The 17,251-nt window shown below is 40.3% G+C and overlaps 1 protein-coding gene across 1 annotated transcript in view; it reads right to left on the bottom strand.

The window, feature by feature from the left end:
• LOC150089384 (band 4.1-like protein 4) overlaps positions 1–17,251 on the bottom strand; it is a 582,252-nt gene that overhangs the window by 283,358 nt on the left and 281,643 nt on the right. Inside the window, exon 4 of the mRNA XM_090389965.1 lies at positions 12,226–12,304. Within this exon, the coding sequence (XP_090246091.1) occupies positions 12,226–12,304 (79 nt within the window). The remainder of the gene's footprint in view (positions 1–12,225; positions 12,305–17,251) is intronic.

Genomic DNA, 17,251 nt, shown 5'->3' with positions numbered 1-17,251 from the left:
GACTTACGCGAATTCGACTTACGTGATTTTCGACGGACCCACCTATCGCGTAACTTCGGGGTATTACTGTAATCAAGAAACAAAAATAAAGACTAAAGTTATCAATTCCCCCCCCACACCCACACAGACTAGCCGGGTGTATCCAATATCACAACGAATTGCTCTGACAGGTCCTGCCACCTAGTTTCCTGTGATTTCAGTGGCTAGGACCTAAAAAAAAAAAAAAAAAAAAAAAAAAAAATTATGCATTTGACATTAATGCTTAATGGGATTGCTGTTAGGAAATCACTGGTTGGGGTTGAACACTAAAGAGATGTGTTAAAAGCCTGATAGGTCGGGCAAAATTTTGATGTTATTAAATTTAGACATGTGAGGCTATACACTAGATAAAGGCTAATAGTGTTAGTTGTCTTAGAGATTTACATGTAACCTGTAGAATTTAGATGTTGATTAGAATTTGATGGCTTTGTTAAGGGGTGTACTCGGTGGATTTAGTGAGAGAGGGGGACTGAAGACTGGGAGGGAACAGATAGAAGAATAGGGACAGAGTAGGCATCCAGAAAGAGATCAGTGGAGACGAGTTCCACCTGGCGATGTATGGGGTTTTGTTTTTTTTTTTTTTATGTAAACCCCAAACACAAGAGGTACTGGAACCTATAGTACTTAGTACTGTGCTTGGGTTGGAGGTTGAGAAGTCGAAAGAAGATATTTGTTGACATTAGCCTTAAACTTCTGTAGACTGCAATTTTCAGGAAATACATATGAAGGAAAGTTGTTCCAGAAAATGGCAGTTGAATGAATAAATGAGGAAGATGAAAAGTTGGTTCTGTGAGTTTGAAGTTGGACAGTAAATGGCTGTTGGCGGCACGTGTTCGGACTATTTTGAAAGAGAGAGCGGGAATTATACAAGCCAATTCAGAAGAACAGTGCCCATGGAAGTATCTGTAGAAGAGGCATGCAGCAGAAACAGTACATCTATGAGACAGGGAGTGGAGAGACTCTGTTAGAGATGAATCATTAATTAACCTAACTGCCCTCTTCTGAATGAAATCAAGAGATCTCAGAGAGGTTTTGGGGGCACCATCCCCAGTTGCGGAAACAATATTCCATGGCAGGGCGGGCAGGTTTGCAATTTATACAGAGTGGGCAGCTGTTTGGAAGAAAAGTAACGCCGAGGGCGAAAGAGAAAACCAAGTTTTTTAGATGCAGAGGAAGCAATATTTGTAATGTGCTTGTGCCGAGAGAGATTAGAAGACAGAGTAATACCCAAAAGAGATATATCAACTTGCCTAGAAATCAGAGTGTCACTAAAGATAAGCATAGGAGCAGAAGAATCCTTTTTGCGAGATATAAGACAAGACTGAGTTTTAGAAGGGTTGAAATCAACTAAGTTGTCTTTGCTCCACTGGAGAATTACATGAAGATCGGCATTTAAGGAATTGTTAGCAGATTTGAGAAGTTGAAGCTGATTGAGCAGGGCAAGATTTCTCAAAATGGAAAGTGGAATGCAATGTGCTATCATTGGCAAAACTATGGATAGGATTTCCAGTCAATGGAAGAAGGTCATTAATATACAAGATGAAAAGAGTGGGGGAAAGAACTGAACCTTGGGGGATACCGGCATTAGTGGAGAAGTTAGAAGACAGAGAGCCATCTACCATCACCCTCAGTGAGCGATCAGAGAGAAAACTGGATAACCAATTACTAAAAACAGTTGGCAAATCATAAGATGGAAGCTTGTTAAGAAGATCTTTATGCCAAACACAATTGAAAGCCTTTGAGATGTCAAGAGCAACTACTTGTGTTTCACCGAACCTTTCCATTGAATTAATCCATAAATGGGCAACATAAGCCAGAACATCACCAATGGATCGACACTGGCGATCGTTGATCAGACGGAAGGTTTCTAGGTAGTTTAAGAGTTGGTGGTTAATGGATTTCTCCATTTACTTTAGAAAGAGCAGAAGTAATTGCAATGGGACGATAATTGGATGGAAGAGATTTGTCACCCTTTTTAGGAACTGGCTGGATATGAGCCAATTTCCAAGCAGAAGGAAAAACACCTTTGGAATAAGAAAGTTAAAAAAGGCGGCAAAGAATAGGAGTAAGTTCAGGAGCACAGGTTTTGAGAACAAGTGGAGAAATACCATCGGGACCTGGAGCTTTCTTTTTTTTTTTTTTTTTTATGAGAACCCCAAACACGAGAGGTATTATAACCGATAGTACTTAGTACCGTGATTGGGTTGGACGTTGAGAAGACAAAAGAAGATATTTGTTGATATTGGACTTGAACTTCTGTAGATTGTAATTTTCACGAAATACGTATGAAGGAAGGTTGTTCCAGAAAACGGCAGTTGAATGAATAAATGAGGAAGATGAAAAGTTGGTTCTGTGGGTTTGAATTTGGACAGTAAATGGATGTTGGCTGGTGGCGGCACGTGTTCGAACTGTTTTGAAAGAGAGAGCGGGAATTATAGAAGCCAATTCAGAAGAACAGTGCCCATGGAAGTATCTGTAGAAGAGGCATGCAGCAGAAACAGTACATCTATGAGACAGGGAGTGGAGAGACTCTGTTAGAGATGAATCATTAATTAACCTAACTGCCCTCTTCTGAATGGAATCAAGAAGCCTGAGAGAGGTTTTGGGGGCACCACCCCAGATGTGGGAACAATATTCCATGGCAGGGCGGATTTGCGATTTATACAGAGTGAGCAGCTGTTTGGGGGAAAAGTAACGCCGAGAGCGAAAGAGAAAACCAAGTTTTTTAGATGCAGAGGAAGCAATATTTGTAATGTGCTTGTGCCAAGAGAGATTAGAAGTCAGGGTAATCCCCCAAAAGAGATATATCATTTTGCCTAGAAATCGGAGTGTCACTAAAGATAAGCATAGGAGCAGAAGAATCCTTTTTGAGAGATATAAGACAAGATTGAGTTTTAGAAGGGTTGAAATCAACTAAGTTGTCTTTGCCCCACTGGAGAATTACCTGAAGATCGGCATTTAAGGAATTGGCAGCAGATTTTCGAGAACTTGAAGCTGATTGAGCTGGACAAGGTTTCTCAAAATGGAAAGTTGAATGCAATGTGCTATCATCGGCAAAACTATGGATAGGATTTCCGGTCAATGGAAGAAGGTCATTGATATACAAGAGGAAAAGAGTGGGGGAAAGAACTGAACCTTGGGGGACACCGGCATTAGTGGAGAAGTCAGAAGACAGAGAGCCATCTACCATCACCCTCAGTGAGCGATCAGAGAGAAAACTGGATAACCAATTACTAAAAACAGTTGGCAAACCATAAGATGGAAGCTTGTTTAGAAGACCTTTATGCCAAACATGATCAAAAGCCTTTGAGATGTCAAGAGCAACTACTTGTGTTTCACCGAACCTTTCCATTGAATTAGTCCATAAATGGGTAACATAAGCCAGAATATCACCAGTGGATCGACACTGACGGAATCCATACTGGCGATCGTTGATCAGATGGAAGGTTTCTAGGTAGTTTAAGAGTTGGCGGTTAATTGATTTCTCCATTACTTTAGAAAGAGTAGAAGTAATTGCAATGGGACGATAATTGGATGGGAGGGATTTGTCACCCTTTTTAGGAACTGGCTGGATATGAGCAAATTTCCAAGCAGAATGAAAAACACCTTTGGAATAAGAAAGTGAAAAAAGGCGGCAAAGAATAGGAGTAAGTTCAGGAGCACAGGTTTTGAGAACAAGTGGAGAAATACTATCAGGACCTGGAGCTTTCTTAGCATCTAGATTCATCAAAATCTTTCTGATATCCTTTTGACGGAAGACCACAGGAGGCATTGAATGGAGCGTATTAGGAATGGTGGGAGGTGTTTTACCAAGATCATTAATACATGAGCTCAAAGAAAAATGGGATGCTAGCAGGTCAGCTTTATCCTTGAATGAAGTGACAACAGAACCATCTGGTTTGGACAGAGGTGGGAGCAGAGATGGGCAAAAGTTGCGGCCAATAGCTTTGGCAAGAGACCAGAATGCTTGGCTACCATTAGGGCAAGAAGCAAGTTTTCTACTCTTAGCCTGTTCAAACTCTAGTTTGGACTGATTAATAACTGCTTTACAATTGTTGCGAGCTTTGGTGTAGGCAGAAAATGAAACTGAAGAATTAGAAACAAGCCAATTACGATATGCAACGTTCTTCTCTTGGACAGCCTTAGCACATTTATTGGAAAACCAAGGTTTAGGTAAAGGACGAGATTTTAAAGTGGAGTGTGGGATAAAGGATTCCATTCCTGCAAGAATAATTTCACTGACACGATCTGAGCAAACGTTGACATCAGAAGTTTTGAAACAGTAATCAGACCAAGGAAATGAAGAAAAGAAGTCTCGCAGGTCATCCCATTTTGCATTCTTGTAATGCCAAACAATACGAGGTTGGGAATAGCCATGAGATAAAGGTTCCATTGGAGAAGAGGCAATCACCAAGTTGTGATCTGAAGTGCCTAAAGGACCTCTCACTTCAATCTTGTACTTAGAAGGAATCTTAGCATCAAGATTCATCAAAATCCTTCTGACATCCTTTTGTCGGACGACCACAGGAGGCACTGAATGGAGCATTTTGATAATGGTGGGAGGTGTTTTACCAAGATCATTAATACATGAGTTGGAAAAAAAATGGGATGCTAGCAGGTCAGCTTTATCCTTGGCTGAAGTGACAACAGAACCATCTGGTTAGGAAAGAGGTGGGAGCAGAGATGAGCAAAAGTTGCGGCCAATAGCTTTGGCAAGAGACCAGAATGCTCAGCTACCATTAGAGCAACAAGCAAGTTTTCTACTCTTAGCCTGTTCAAACTCTAGTTTGGACTGATTAATAACTGCTTTACAATTGTTGCGAGCTTTGGTGTAGGCAGAAAATGAAACTGAAGAATTAGAAACAAGCCAATTACAATATGCAACATTCTTCTCTTGGACAGGCTTAGCACATTTGTTGGAAAACCAAGGTTTAGATAAAGGATGAGATTTTAAAGTGGAGTGTGGGATAAAGGATTCCATTCCTGCAAGAATAATTTCACTGACACGATCTGAGCAAACGTTGACATCAGAAGTTTTGAAACAGTAATCAGACCAAGGAAAAGAAGAAAAGAAGTCTCGCAGGTCATCCCATTTTGCATTCTTGTAATGCCAAACAATACGAGGTTGGGAATAGCCATGAGATAAAGGTTCCATTGGAGAAGAGACAATCACCAAGTAGTGATCTGAAGTGCCTAAAGGACCTCTCACTTCGACCGTGTACTTAGAAGGGTTGTTTGTGAGAAAAGGATCAAGCATGTTGGCTGTATGATTAGGATTGTCCGGTACTCTTGTAGGTAAATGAACAATCTGTGCAAGGTCATTAGTAATTGCGAAAGCCTCAGCATCTCGACCAGCTGGGTCTGTGTGACAAGAAAACGGAAGCCAGCTGGAGTTGTGAAGGAAAATTACCTCACTGTTAGGAAAGTTGGACTGGAGAAAGTCAAGTTGCAAAGAGAGGAAGTCAAAGAGCTCCAGGTAGGCAGAGAGGAGGGGAGACAGAGATCTCATCCCTCCCCTGCCTGGGGATGGGGTTTTAAAGGGAACCAGGTTAGAGTACCCAGTTCAGATTGCCAATGCCGTGTTGGCAGCAAAGCCGCAGAATATCTTCATCTGTGTCATGTCCAAGCAGTGTCGAATCTGGTATGAAGGTCAAGCAGCCCATCCTGCTCCGGGGGTGGGATATGTTAGCTGGCAGTGGGGAACCCACAAGGCGAGGGAGTGGGAGAGACACACATTTACTTCATTCATAATCTGCATTGTCACTCTACTTGCATTCTTTTTTTTTTTTATTTTCTTTTTTTATTTATTTATTTTATTTTTTAATACTTTTTTCTTATTTTATATATTTTTTTCCAAGTTTTATATATATATATATACTCAACTCATTCATCCTTTTCTCACACACCTGGTGGGGATGCAATGATGTATAGTGTAAATTTAAATATTAATTAAAACTAGGGTTAGTGTGTACTTAACTGTAGCATTTATGGTTTGTGTTATTTTTCTCACACGCTTACACTTTCATTCATTCTTCTAGCTCTCATCTCATTTATTCGACTCATACTTTCTGCACTGCACTCTTTGGGCACCTCAACTTACTGTTATTCTTCAGTTGTGGCGCAGTACATGTAGTGCAACGAGATCTGCAAGAAACGACAGTATCCACATATGATATGCTATGGAAACTATTCACTTGGCTTAGGATCTCAATGAGTACAAGCACGAGAAGTTAATGCTGCACATTCCATTTCGCAACGAGGAAACAGGTCAGAGATGAAATATGTCAAGATCTACGATGACAAGAAAGAGGTCATATTAGATCGTAAATTATATGAATTGGACTTGGACATTTGCAAAATGACTGAAATAAGTAAGACGATGTGTCAAGACAACGACGACGTTAACCCTGACGAAGCATGCGGTAATGACCTGAATAGCCTTGTAGCGCGACTGGAAGAAGACCCCTTTCAAAACTTTTACAATAATCCAAACAGCGAGATGAATGAGGATCTAAAGCTTGCCGCACTCAACCGACTTAGCACAATTGCAAAGAAACGCCAAAGTTTGATGACCCACGAGGACTTCTGCAACTTAATGAGAATGGCCAATGACAAGCAAGCAAAAGATTCTATTCATCCAATTCAAATATTCTTGACTGGCCCAGCTGGTTGCAGAAAAACGTTTATGATTTGCCTCTTGATGGAAATATACAACCGCTTCAGTAATACAGATGGGTATTGTAACGCCAACATTACATGCACTTCAACTGGTAAGGCTGAAGAGCATGTAATGATCTTGGATGTGCTGAGAGCTGGTTTAAGCCAGCTCTGATCACATCCATGATCACCTCCCATGATCCTTTGCACTAATGTATAGTAATGCAAGATATCCATTTCTCCGATTACCAAAAGGTTTCAGCCAGAATGAGAGAGGGGTGACAATGGTTAGCCCAAAGCCAACCAAGTGGTATGCCCCGAATCATAAACGTTTTTCCGCAACCAGCTGGTTTATGCCAGCTCTGAGCACATCCGAGATCAACTTTACTACCGTCCCAAATTTAGCAGGTACCGCCAAATATGTTTATACGTAAATAACCAGACTGACCTGACAAGACAACTCCCTTCATGAAGCCATGCTATTAACCATTAAGGTTACCATTCCTATGGAAGTGGTCCTGAATCTGAGGTAAATGTGGTGCTTAATGTAGCTCCAATTCAAGCAGATTATCTAATGGCGATCTCATTAATATTCCCAATATGCATTTGCCTTTAAGTACACTGAGTGGACAGAAATCATAGGATACATACCTAGTAACAGGTAGGCCCACCTATTGCCCGGATAAGGGCAGTCACACGGCGAGGCATTGTTTGTTTGTTTATATTTGGTTTTTAGGAGCATTAGCAACTAAGGCCATATTGCTCCGGGATATGCAGTGGTCATTCCCTGACCTTTCCGCATCCTCCGTATTTGGTGGTGACAGGCTCGAACCTCGGTCTAATCAAGAAGCGTGTGCTACGCACTGCTGCTCCTTCCCACCTGGCTACAGAGGCACCTCGGCGAGGCATTGAGTCCACTAGTTCACAAAAGCGTTCCACAGGTATTTCCATCTATGCTTGCTGCACCGCTGTCCACAATTCCGTCGCATTCCTGGTGGGTGTAGGATCCAAAACTCGAAAGGACCTTTCTACAGCATCCCAAAGATGCTCCACAGGGTTCCCATCTGCTGAACAGGGAGGCCATTCCATGGTGGTAAAATCTGCAGAATGCTCTTCAAACCATGTTCTAGTTACCATGGCTGTGTGCAGGCGCATTGTCCTGCTGGAAGAGTCCATTTCCCTGTGGATGGACGGTGACCATGAAGGTATGCAGATGGTCTGCAAGGATGGACACATAACCTGGATCGTTCAAAGATGCATCTACACGTGGAAGGGATCCCAACGTGTGCCAGTTGAACACGCTCATACCATTATCGACCATCCACCTGCCTGAACAGTTCCTTGTTGACATGACAGGTGCATATCTTCGTGAAGTTATCGCCAGATACATACTATCTCGTCCGCTCGAAACAACTGGAAATGGGACTTACTGGACCAGGAAATCCATCTCCAATCACCCAAGGTCCGGTGCCGATGTTATTTCACCAAGTTGAGGCGTAGAGTCCTCTGTCCTGGTGTTAACAATGGGACTCTGGTGTGTCGTTGGCTCCCATAACCTATTGTGGCTAATGATCGCCTGATGGTCTTGGTGGAGCCATTTCTGGCACCTCCCGTGTTGAAGTCGGCGATGATATGTGCCACTGTCGCTCTCCGGTTGGCTGCAACAATGCGAGCCAGACGTCAACGGCCACGTTCATTCACTACCTTTCACTGCCGACAGCGGTCCATGATGTTATTATGGAAATGGCGTATTCCTGATACACTCTTAATACTGCCGAACGGGGATAGTGCAATTTCTCTACCTCCTCCGTGATAGAGTTACTCATGCGTCGGGCACCCACAATCATCCCTTTTTCAAAGTCAGTTAACTCAAGACGTTTATCCATACTGACATGGAATTACCGTCTATGTGAATGCAGTGTACCTACACTGGTGTTCAAAGAAAGCGCATCACCTAGGAATTTCAAATTTTTAACCCTTTTTCGCGATGGTACATTACATTAATGACTAGCATCACAAAGAGAAATATAAACAAAAGGTATTTATTAATAGTTAAGTAAAAGCTAAGTAATATTTGACAAGCGCTCTAAAAATATTCCAAAACGAACATTTGCAACCTTTACACAACAGTTTTGATAAACACAACAATTATGGCTGAAATGTTATCAGAAGCCTTAATTTGCTTCAGTTTATCATTTTAAATAGAAAACAAAATGAAAAGTTCACCAGATGCAAACTAATATTTAGTTGAACCGCCTATGGCCCTGATGACAGCAGCACACCATCAAAGCATTGAAAAGATCAATTTATGAAGATAATCAACTGATAGTTTGTGGTTCCAAACACGAATTATTGCTTTCCGAACTTCAGGAAGCCATAATTCGTGTTTGGAATCCGTGGAATCTGCAGTGTCTGGCAACCAGATTCCACACAATGCCAACAGTTCTCTATAGGATTCAGGTCCGGGCTGTTTCCTGACCAGCTAAGTGTTGTAATGGACCGTTCTTCCAACAATTTTTTAACCTGTAACAAATGTAAACACATTACTGTCGAACCTCTAATGCAGAAATGAAGCTAAAGAGTGATAAAGAAAAGTGTAAGTAGGCACTTCTGCTCAGAAATGAAACAGAAGTGCCTACTTACACTTTTCGCCCGATGACAAGGAGCAGTGTCGTCCTGAAAGATGCAGTTACTTGGCAGGTTGAAATGGTCTCTAGTGGTTGGCAGCAATTTGCATTCCAATATAGCCAGGTATCTGTTGGCATTTGCGGAACCTTTTATAACCTGCAGGTGATCCACTCCGCAATATGAAATGCACCCCCATATCATTTGGCTGGCAGGGAATTTCACTGTAGACACTGTACAGTCTAGATCAGAGGTTCCCAACCTTTCTCAGTTCATGGCACCCTTACTGTCCCAGTAATTTTTTCACGGTATCCCTAGGCCAAAAGAAATACCTAACACAGTGGTTTTCGACCTTTTAATATATACCTATATAATAATTTTATTCTTTAAATAGAGGTACTTAATAAAGATCAATTATAGATCACCACCGTAGCCTAGTGGTCAGGCGCGCGGGTGCATAAATACACTGCCTTGATGACCGGGGTTCAAGCCCGTGACTGCTGAATACGGTGCTGTTTCTTGTATTCTGTCTATCTTGTGAACTCCTCTGACCATTTGGTCGTTCCAGAGTATAAACAGAAAATTTATTTATTTTATTTAAAAAGATATGGTACAATGGATATTGTACCCTTTTTATAATGAAATAAATATATAAAATTCAAAAAATTTATTATTATAATAATAATAATAATAACTTTAAGTAACAAACCCAAATTACACAGCACCCCAAGAATGTTGTTGCGGCACCCCAGTTGAAAAACACTGGTCTAGATGGTATTCTTTCCGACGTCTACAGCGAATCGTTTGTCTCCCATCAGAGCCATGCAGGTTGTATTTCTTTTCACACGAGAAAATAACTGACTTCCACTGCTCGGGGGTCCATTTGACATGCTCTTTACACCAAATTAATCTGGCTTTTTTTCATTTTTTGTGTGTGAGAACAGGCTTCTTAGGTTGACGAGCTACAAGTCCATTTTTGAAGAGGCGTCTTCTGACTATTACTGCACTTGCTACCACTCCTGTATTGTTCCTCCCATGCTTTTTTTCAGTTCAGACGAAGAAGCTTTGCGGTTTGTAAGGCATAAGCGCTTCAAAACACAGTCCTGTTTTGGCGTAGAGACTCATTTGCGTCCAGTTCCCTTTTTCCTATCAGCAGAACCAGTATTCCTGAGTTTGGAAAGAAATCTACTCACTGTCGACTGATTACAAGACACTCTGTAAGCAATATGACTGGAAGAACATCCTTCCTCACATAAAGCAACAATAGCACTCTTCTTCGGGGCGTCAACTGCACATAACTCGCCATCCTGACAAGCAAGGAATGACTGCAACTCTTGCAGAGAGTGCTTATAAAGCTGAAAGTAACAGCTGAAGCAATATTATGTCATCATCACCTACACGTGTCAATCTTATCTGATGCAATCCGTAAGAAATATTGCCATATACTTATGTTATTCAGATGACAATTACAATTTTAAGGGGTGATGCACTTTCTTTGAACACCAGTGTATACACCTGCCAAGCGGTGGGTTCGCCCACTAGCGAGAGGAGTGACAGCATCGCTTTTCCCAGGAACCAGGTGTCCCATGAATTCTCTCCTTTCAGTGTATAACGTGATGTATACATCCAACCCTGCAGCTTCAGCTTCAGTATCTTATCTATTACTCTTCTCCGAGGTCATTATATCACTTTTGCAAAGTCTGACTCCTTTCGCTGTTTCTCCTGTCTTTCAACTGAATACATCATAACAAAGTACTGATTTAACCCCCTCTGCCACTTATGGCAGGGCTGCTGGGTTTTCTGGAACCTCCACTTCCATCCAGTTATGGGAATACAAAAAACAACAGAAGTTAACCAAATACAATTCACTCTTTTCTTTTTTTGGATTCAGTTACAAGAACTCCTTGTCCCCAATATTAGCTCTCCCTGCTTAGTAATTTCTCGTTCTCAGCTTTCACTTGTTTTACTCAATCAGTGTTTTTGTTACATATATGCATATAATGCTCACTGAAATCAGTGTCTCGTGATAGTCTGTAAGTGTCCTTTTTTTTTTCTTCTTCTCTTGCTCAATGAAACCCTTAATCTCTTTTAACCCTGTTTGGTTTTTTTTTTTTTTAGGAGCATTAGCAACCAAGGCCATATTGCTCCGGGGATATGCAGTGGTCATTCCCTGTCCTTTTCGCATCCTCAGTATTTGGTGGTCACGGGCTCAAACCCCGGTCTAATCAAGAAGCATGTGCTACGCACTGCTGCTCCTGCCCACCTAGCTAAGGAGGCACCTAACCCTCTTTGGTATCTTCGTTTTGCAAAAAATCACTACTTTAACAAAATCCATTCTTGATTTCTGGGAAAAAAAATTCCACAAACACTTCCCATAATGATCTCATATCCCACTGCAATAACAAGGGAACAACTCATATAGCTGTTCCTTTAGTTCACAGAGTTCCCCTCTCTTAAAATCGAGGCCAGCATCGTTTCCTTTGGCCAGAAATTTCCTTGGATACCATCCATTTGTTCGGATACTACTCTTCATAAATGTAAACAACTTCAACACTTTCATTAGGCTATGAAGAGTTTGAGATATAAATCGTGATTACATATTTTCATTATATGATAATGATTGTAGACACTTTAAGAATAATTTCCAGTGTACTATTTTTATAATTTTCAAATAGCCTCAAGTAATACAATTTAAGCTAATTATTTCATCATTTCATTGCCGGGTAAAATGGATGAACCTCACCCCCCCCCTACTTTACTTTATAGCAAGAAAAATGTTGGTCCACCATTCGACAGAAGCGTTCGCTTATGGAATAAGAAATATCTTCCATAAGTGTTTGCTTACGGAAATATACTGTATAAGTTGAAATGACTAAAGACTGATATTGTAAAAATATGTCTTACCTAGTGATTTCTTCCAGAAGTTTACAAGGATCGGAGGCATAAAATTTAACACCAAAATATAATGTGAAGCTATGAGTTCCTGTAAAATAAAAAGATCCTTACTAAGAAAATAGCTACAAAATAATGGAATCACTTGCCTAAACAAACAAACAACTACACTACACAGAAAACAAAAAATATACATATTTATTTCAATATCATCATTTCATTTAAACATACATTTAAAATCAAGATTAGGTTACTTTTTTTGGTCTAGGCAGGGTTTCCCATCTGGTGGTAAACCATAAAAATTTGGTATTGGAATCATTTTTCGTTCTTACCATTATTTTAGTTTTTTTTATTCTAAATTTAGTAAAATATTCAAAAAAAATAAATAACTTAATAGATATTTTGGCTAATTGTTAAGAACGGGGAGAAAAATGGTCACAAGCGCGTCAGAATGTTCTTCTGTTTGGTGACACGTATCGTTATCATGTACATACGTGATTACTAAAAATAGGATATTTTTGTAATCAATCTTTCCGTTTCATAAAATTTTTCCATTTAGGCCCCTATTCGGTGCCTCTATTGAAAACTAAGTTATTAATAATCTTCTCTCTTTTTTTTATGTAGTCTACCCTGCTACACCTACTAATTTTCGGACGGTAGCAAAATCAATTTGCCACAATTTTGCGACGCGATTTCCGTTTCCAAAATTTAAAGTAAAGCAAAGCATTTAAAGCAAAGGATCATGGGAGATGATCTTGGATGTTGTGCTCAGAGCTGTCATGAACGGCAAAAAGAACGGGGTTAACGGCAAAAAGAACGGGGTTCTTTTTGCCGTTTCCAGCTTTTTCCCGTTCTTTTTCCGTGAAAAAGCGTGGAAACGGCAAAAAGAACGGGGTCAGGAGAGGAGATCCCGCAAACGATCATGGGAGGTGACCTAGGATGTGCTCACTGCTGGCATAAACCAGCTGGTTGCGAAAAACTTTATGATTCAGGGCATACCACTTAGGTGGCTTTGTGCTAACCATTGCCACCTGTGGCAGAAACCTTTTGGTAACCAGAGAAATGGATATCTTGAGCGCAGTGATCTTGGATGTGCTCAGAGCTGGCATAAACCAGCTCTGAACACATCCAAGATCACTACATTACATGCGCTTCAGCCTCACCAGTTGAAGCGCATGTAATGTAGGCGTTACAATACCCGTCTTTATTACTGAAGAGGTTGAATATTTCCATCAAGAAGCGAATCATAAACGTTTTCCTGCAACCAGCTGGACCGTTCAAGAATACTGTATTTGAATCGGTTCGCGATTGGGAGATAACAGACTCCAAATTACACGTATGAGTAAAATCTTTTGCTAGTCATTGGCCATTCTGATTAAGTTGCAGAAGTCCTCGTAGGTCATCAAGTTTTCGCGTTTCTTTGCAATTACTCTGAGTCGATTGCGCGTGGTGAGCTTTAGATTCATCTCGCTGTTTTGGATGATTGGATTATTGAAAAGTTTCAACAGGGTCTTCTTCTCGCAGTCGCGTTACAAGGCTATGCAGGTCATTACCGCATGCTTCGTCAGGGTCAACGTCGTCATTATCTTGACACATTGCCTTACATATTTCAGTCGTTTTGCGAATGTCCAAGTCCGATTCGGCGCCTCCGTAGCCAGGTGGGAAGGAGCAGCAGTGCATAGCACATGCTTCTTGATTAGACCGGGGTTCGAGCCTGTCACCACCAAATACAGAGGATGTGGAAAGGTCAGGGAATGACCACCGCATATCCCGGAGCAATATGGCCTTAGTTGCTAATGCTCCTAAAAACCAAATAACTAACTAACTAACTAAGTCCGATTCATACAATTTACGATCTAATATGAGCTCTTCATTGTCATCGTAGATCTTGACTACATATTTCATCTCTGACAGTATGTGTTTCCTCATTGCGAAATGAAATGTGCAGCGTTTACATCTCGCGCTGGTACTCTTTGAGATCCTGAGCCAAGTCGTAGTCTCTCTCTGTCGAATAGTTTTAGTAGAGTAGAGTTCAATTCCCCTGTTCCTCTTCTTCATTTTAAATAAAAAATGCACTAATGTATAGTATTGTATTATTATTATTATTATTATTATTATTATTATTATTATTATTGAAAGTTACATGTTCATCTTTTGATATACACATTCCTTTACACATTCAATATTACGAAATTAAATTTGTTTCCTGACACATATGCTAATACATACCAAATAAGCTAATATATATACCAGAGAATGTAAAAGTTCATCCAAATGATTGCAGTTCGTTCAGTGACCCAACATTAGCATATATTTCTGTGATGATTCGCTAGCAAACTTTGAGTAAAACATTTAAATCAAAATAATACTCTATCATGCGGATATTTAAGAATTTTCAACCATTACGGTTGAAAAGCAGCGAAATGTGAGAAAATCGTTGTCAATGGCCAAAAACAGAAACCGTTGTTCTCTTCACTTTGTTTCCGCAGAGCCGCACCCACAAGATACCATCTCGAAGTACATGCCTCTGTGGTTCGAAGATAATTATAGAGCATGGCGTTTACAGTGGGTGGTTTTGACCTTGTCTGACATGGACTGGCCTTCCATCTCTACTGACGAGAAGCTATACTCTAAAGGAAGAAAGGAAGGACTCCAGAACGCTTGAATGGAAAAGGACGATTACCACACCTGACTTCACTGCTATTCCAGTTTTAAGAGAAAATGTAACTTTTTAGTTTTACGATATAGAGGGTACTGTACTCTGCATCGATTGTTTCCTTAACCCCCCCCTAGTCAGGGTCGCCTGTAGCTAATGGTTAGGCACTGGACCACAGGTCAAGCATGTCTCTAGTATGATTTTATCGCCTTAAAGTCACTAGACACTTGTGTAGGTAAAAGCACCAAGTTTACTACAAAATACATCGATCTTATACAAACAAATCACTATATTATTATTATTATTATTATTATTATTATTATTATTATTATTATTAGCCATATGGTGCAAGGAAGCCTGATGCTTATGCTGCACAGGCCAAAAAAAAAAAAAATTCCGAGTTACCCTGAGAGAGAGAGAGGAATCACCAAGAAAGAGAATAATGATATCCAGCTCAGGACCCTAGCTGTGCCAAGCCCATACTCACCAGATGTGAGCCCCTGGGGCAAATTTTGTCCCAGTAATACTTTCACTACATATAAAAGCTGTTGTTGTTGTAAGGTTTTATGCGCATCAGCAACTTAGGCCATATTGCGCTCTATATAACATATCCATAAATTGCATATTTTCTCTTGTCGATTTGCTGTCCCCTGGATGAAAACCCGCGGTTCCGAGAGGTAAAACCTTCTTACCCTCGCTTAAGACCAATTAACCTAGCCACATCATGAAAAACAACCATAAAAATCCCTCGCATCCTTGACGGCATTCGAACTCAGGTCTGTTCCACCGGGTTTAGGAAGAACGATGATAATAGCAACTGTGCTATCCACGACGGCATCACCAGTGTCGTATCCAAGTATCATCTATATAATATTGGTGTAAATACACCATAGAAAACTCTTAAACGAAAAAAAACTACTTTTGTAGTTTGAAGGGGCATCATTTTATGTGTATCTCATATTGTGCTCCTTCTTCACAACAAGTTGCCATGTATTGCATTACCTCGAATAAGTAACGCTCCACTAAAAGACTACTCTTTCTTATTCTCGGTCGGCACCACCACCCAGACGGCACCGTTTCAAGGCTTGTTGGCCCTTCATCGGTGGATGGGCAGGCACCCTGGTATTGCAAACATGACAAAGACTGATGCAACAAAGCATCATATGTTTAAGAGCGTAAATATTCTATATAATATTGGTGTAAATTCACCATAAAACACTCTTAAACGAAAAAAACTACGTTTGTAGTTTTTTCGTTTAAGAGTTTTACAAACCACAAACGTAGTCTTTTTTTTTCGTTTAAGGGTTTTACAAACCACAAACGTAGTTTTTTTCGTTTAAGAGTTTTCTATGCTGTATTTACACCAATATTATACAGAATATTTACACTCTTAAACATATGATGCTTTGTTGCATCAATCTTCATTTAAACCAAGTATCATCGTAAGGGGGTGGGCATGGCGACCAGGCTTTTACGTTTTTTTTTTTTTTTTTTTAGAACGCCTCCTGCGTTCTGTTTCTTTAATTTCAAAATTTTGGTTAAGGTGGGCATATGCCCCCTCTGCCCACTCCGAATACACCCCTGGGCATCACAATTATAAAGGCTAAATTTTGTGATGTATGAATGTATAACTTCCAAAGTCCCTTAAAAAAAACACAAAACTAGCAAAAATTTTAAATGAATAGAGAGACAGAGAGAATAAATGAATGTCCCTTGCACATGTAGTTTCGTCCGATAATCCTTATTTAATCCTCTTCCCTGATCAGGGCAGGAAGATGTAAAGTTTCGTCCGAACACGATTTTCTACCTGCGCTGCAAGCGGCGGGGGGGGGGTAGGCAAATGATATTTTCTATCAACAAATAAATTACTGACCGGGTGTTACTGCGCTAAACATAATATGCAGTTTCCCACTTCATTTACACTCCCACCTGAAAGTTTGAAATCACAACGTGCGACAACAGCTTTCGTTATTTTTTTGAATTAACTCTGTAATTCAAAAAACACCCTACAAAGTATTTTAAGTTTTTTTATTAAAGACTGAAAATTTTACAGCAAAAAATATTGAAATGATTAATATTAACAACTACACTGATTTTTTCATCCAAATAACCTCCACGAGATTTTCCCACTGCTTTAAACAGACGTGGCATTCTGGCAATTGATTTTATAGTACTGTCTTTATAAGCATTATTCCAAGTGATCTCCAAGGTGTCCCTCCATCATTTTGTGCAGCGAGCAGATTTCACAGCCTTGACTGTGTAGATGACATAAAAGCTCTAGCAGGTTTAAGTCAGGCGGTTAGGGTGGCCACACCATACTTGCAATACACCCTCCCTCCCGTTGTTTAGTTCCTAGAAAATTCCTGCACAGCTTAAACTTGT

The sequence above is a fragment of the Mastigoproctus giganteus genome, chromosome 2 (assembly GCF_048544385.1).
Source record: "Mastigoproctus giganteus isolate SK-2022 chromosome 2, ASM4854438v1, whole genome shotgun sequence".
NCBI classification, from domain to species: domain Eukaryota; kingdom Metazoa; phylum Arthropoda; class Arachnida; order Uropygi; family Thelyphonidae; genus Mastigoproctus; species Mastigoproctus giganteus.
The sequence above is the reverse complement of the archived record's forward strand: the minus strand, read 5'-3'. Positions and strand labels throughout refer to the sequence as shown.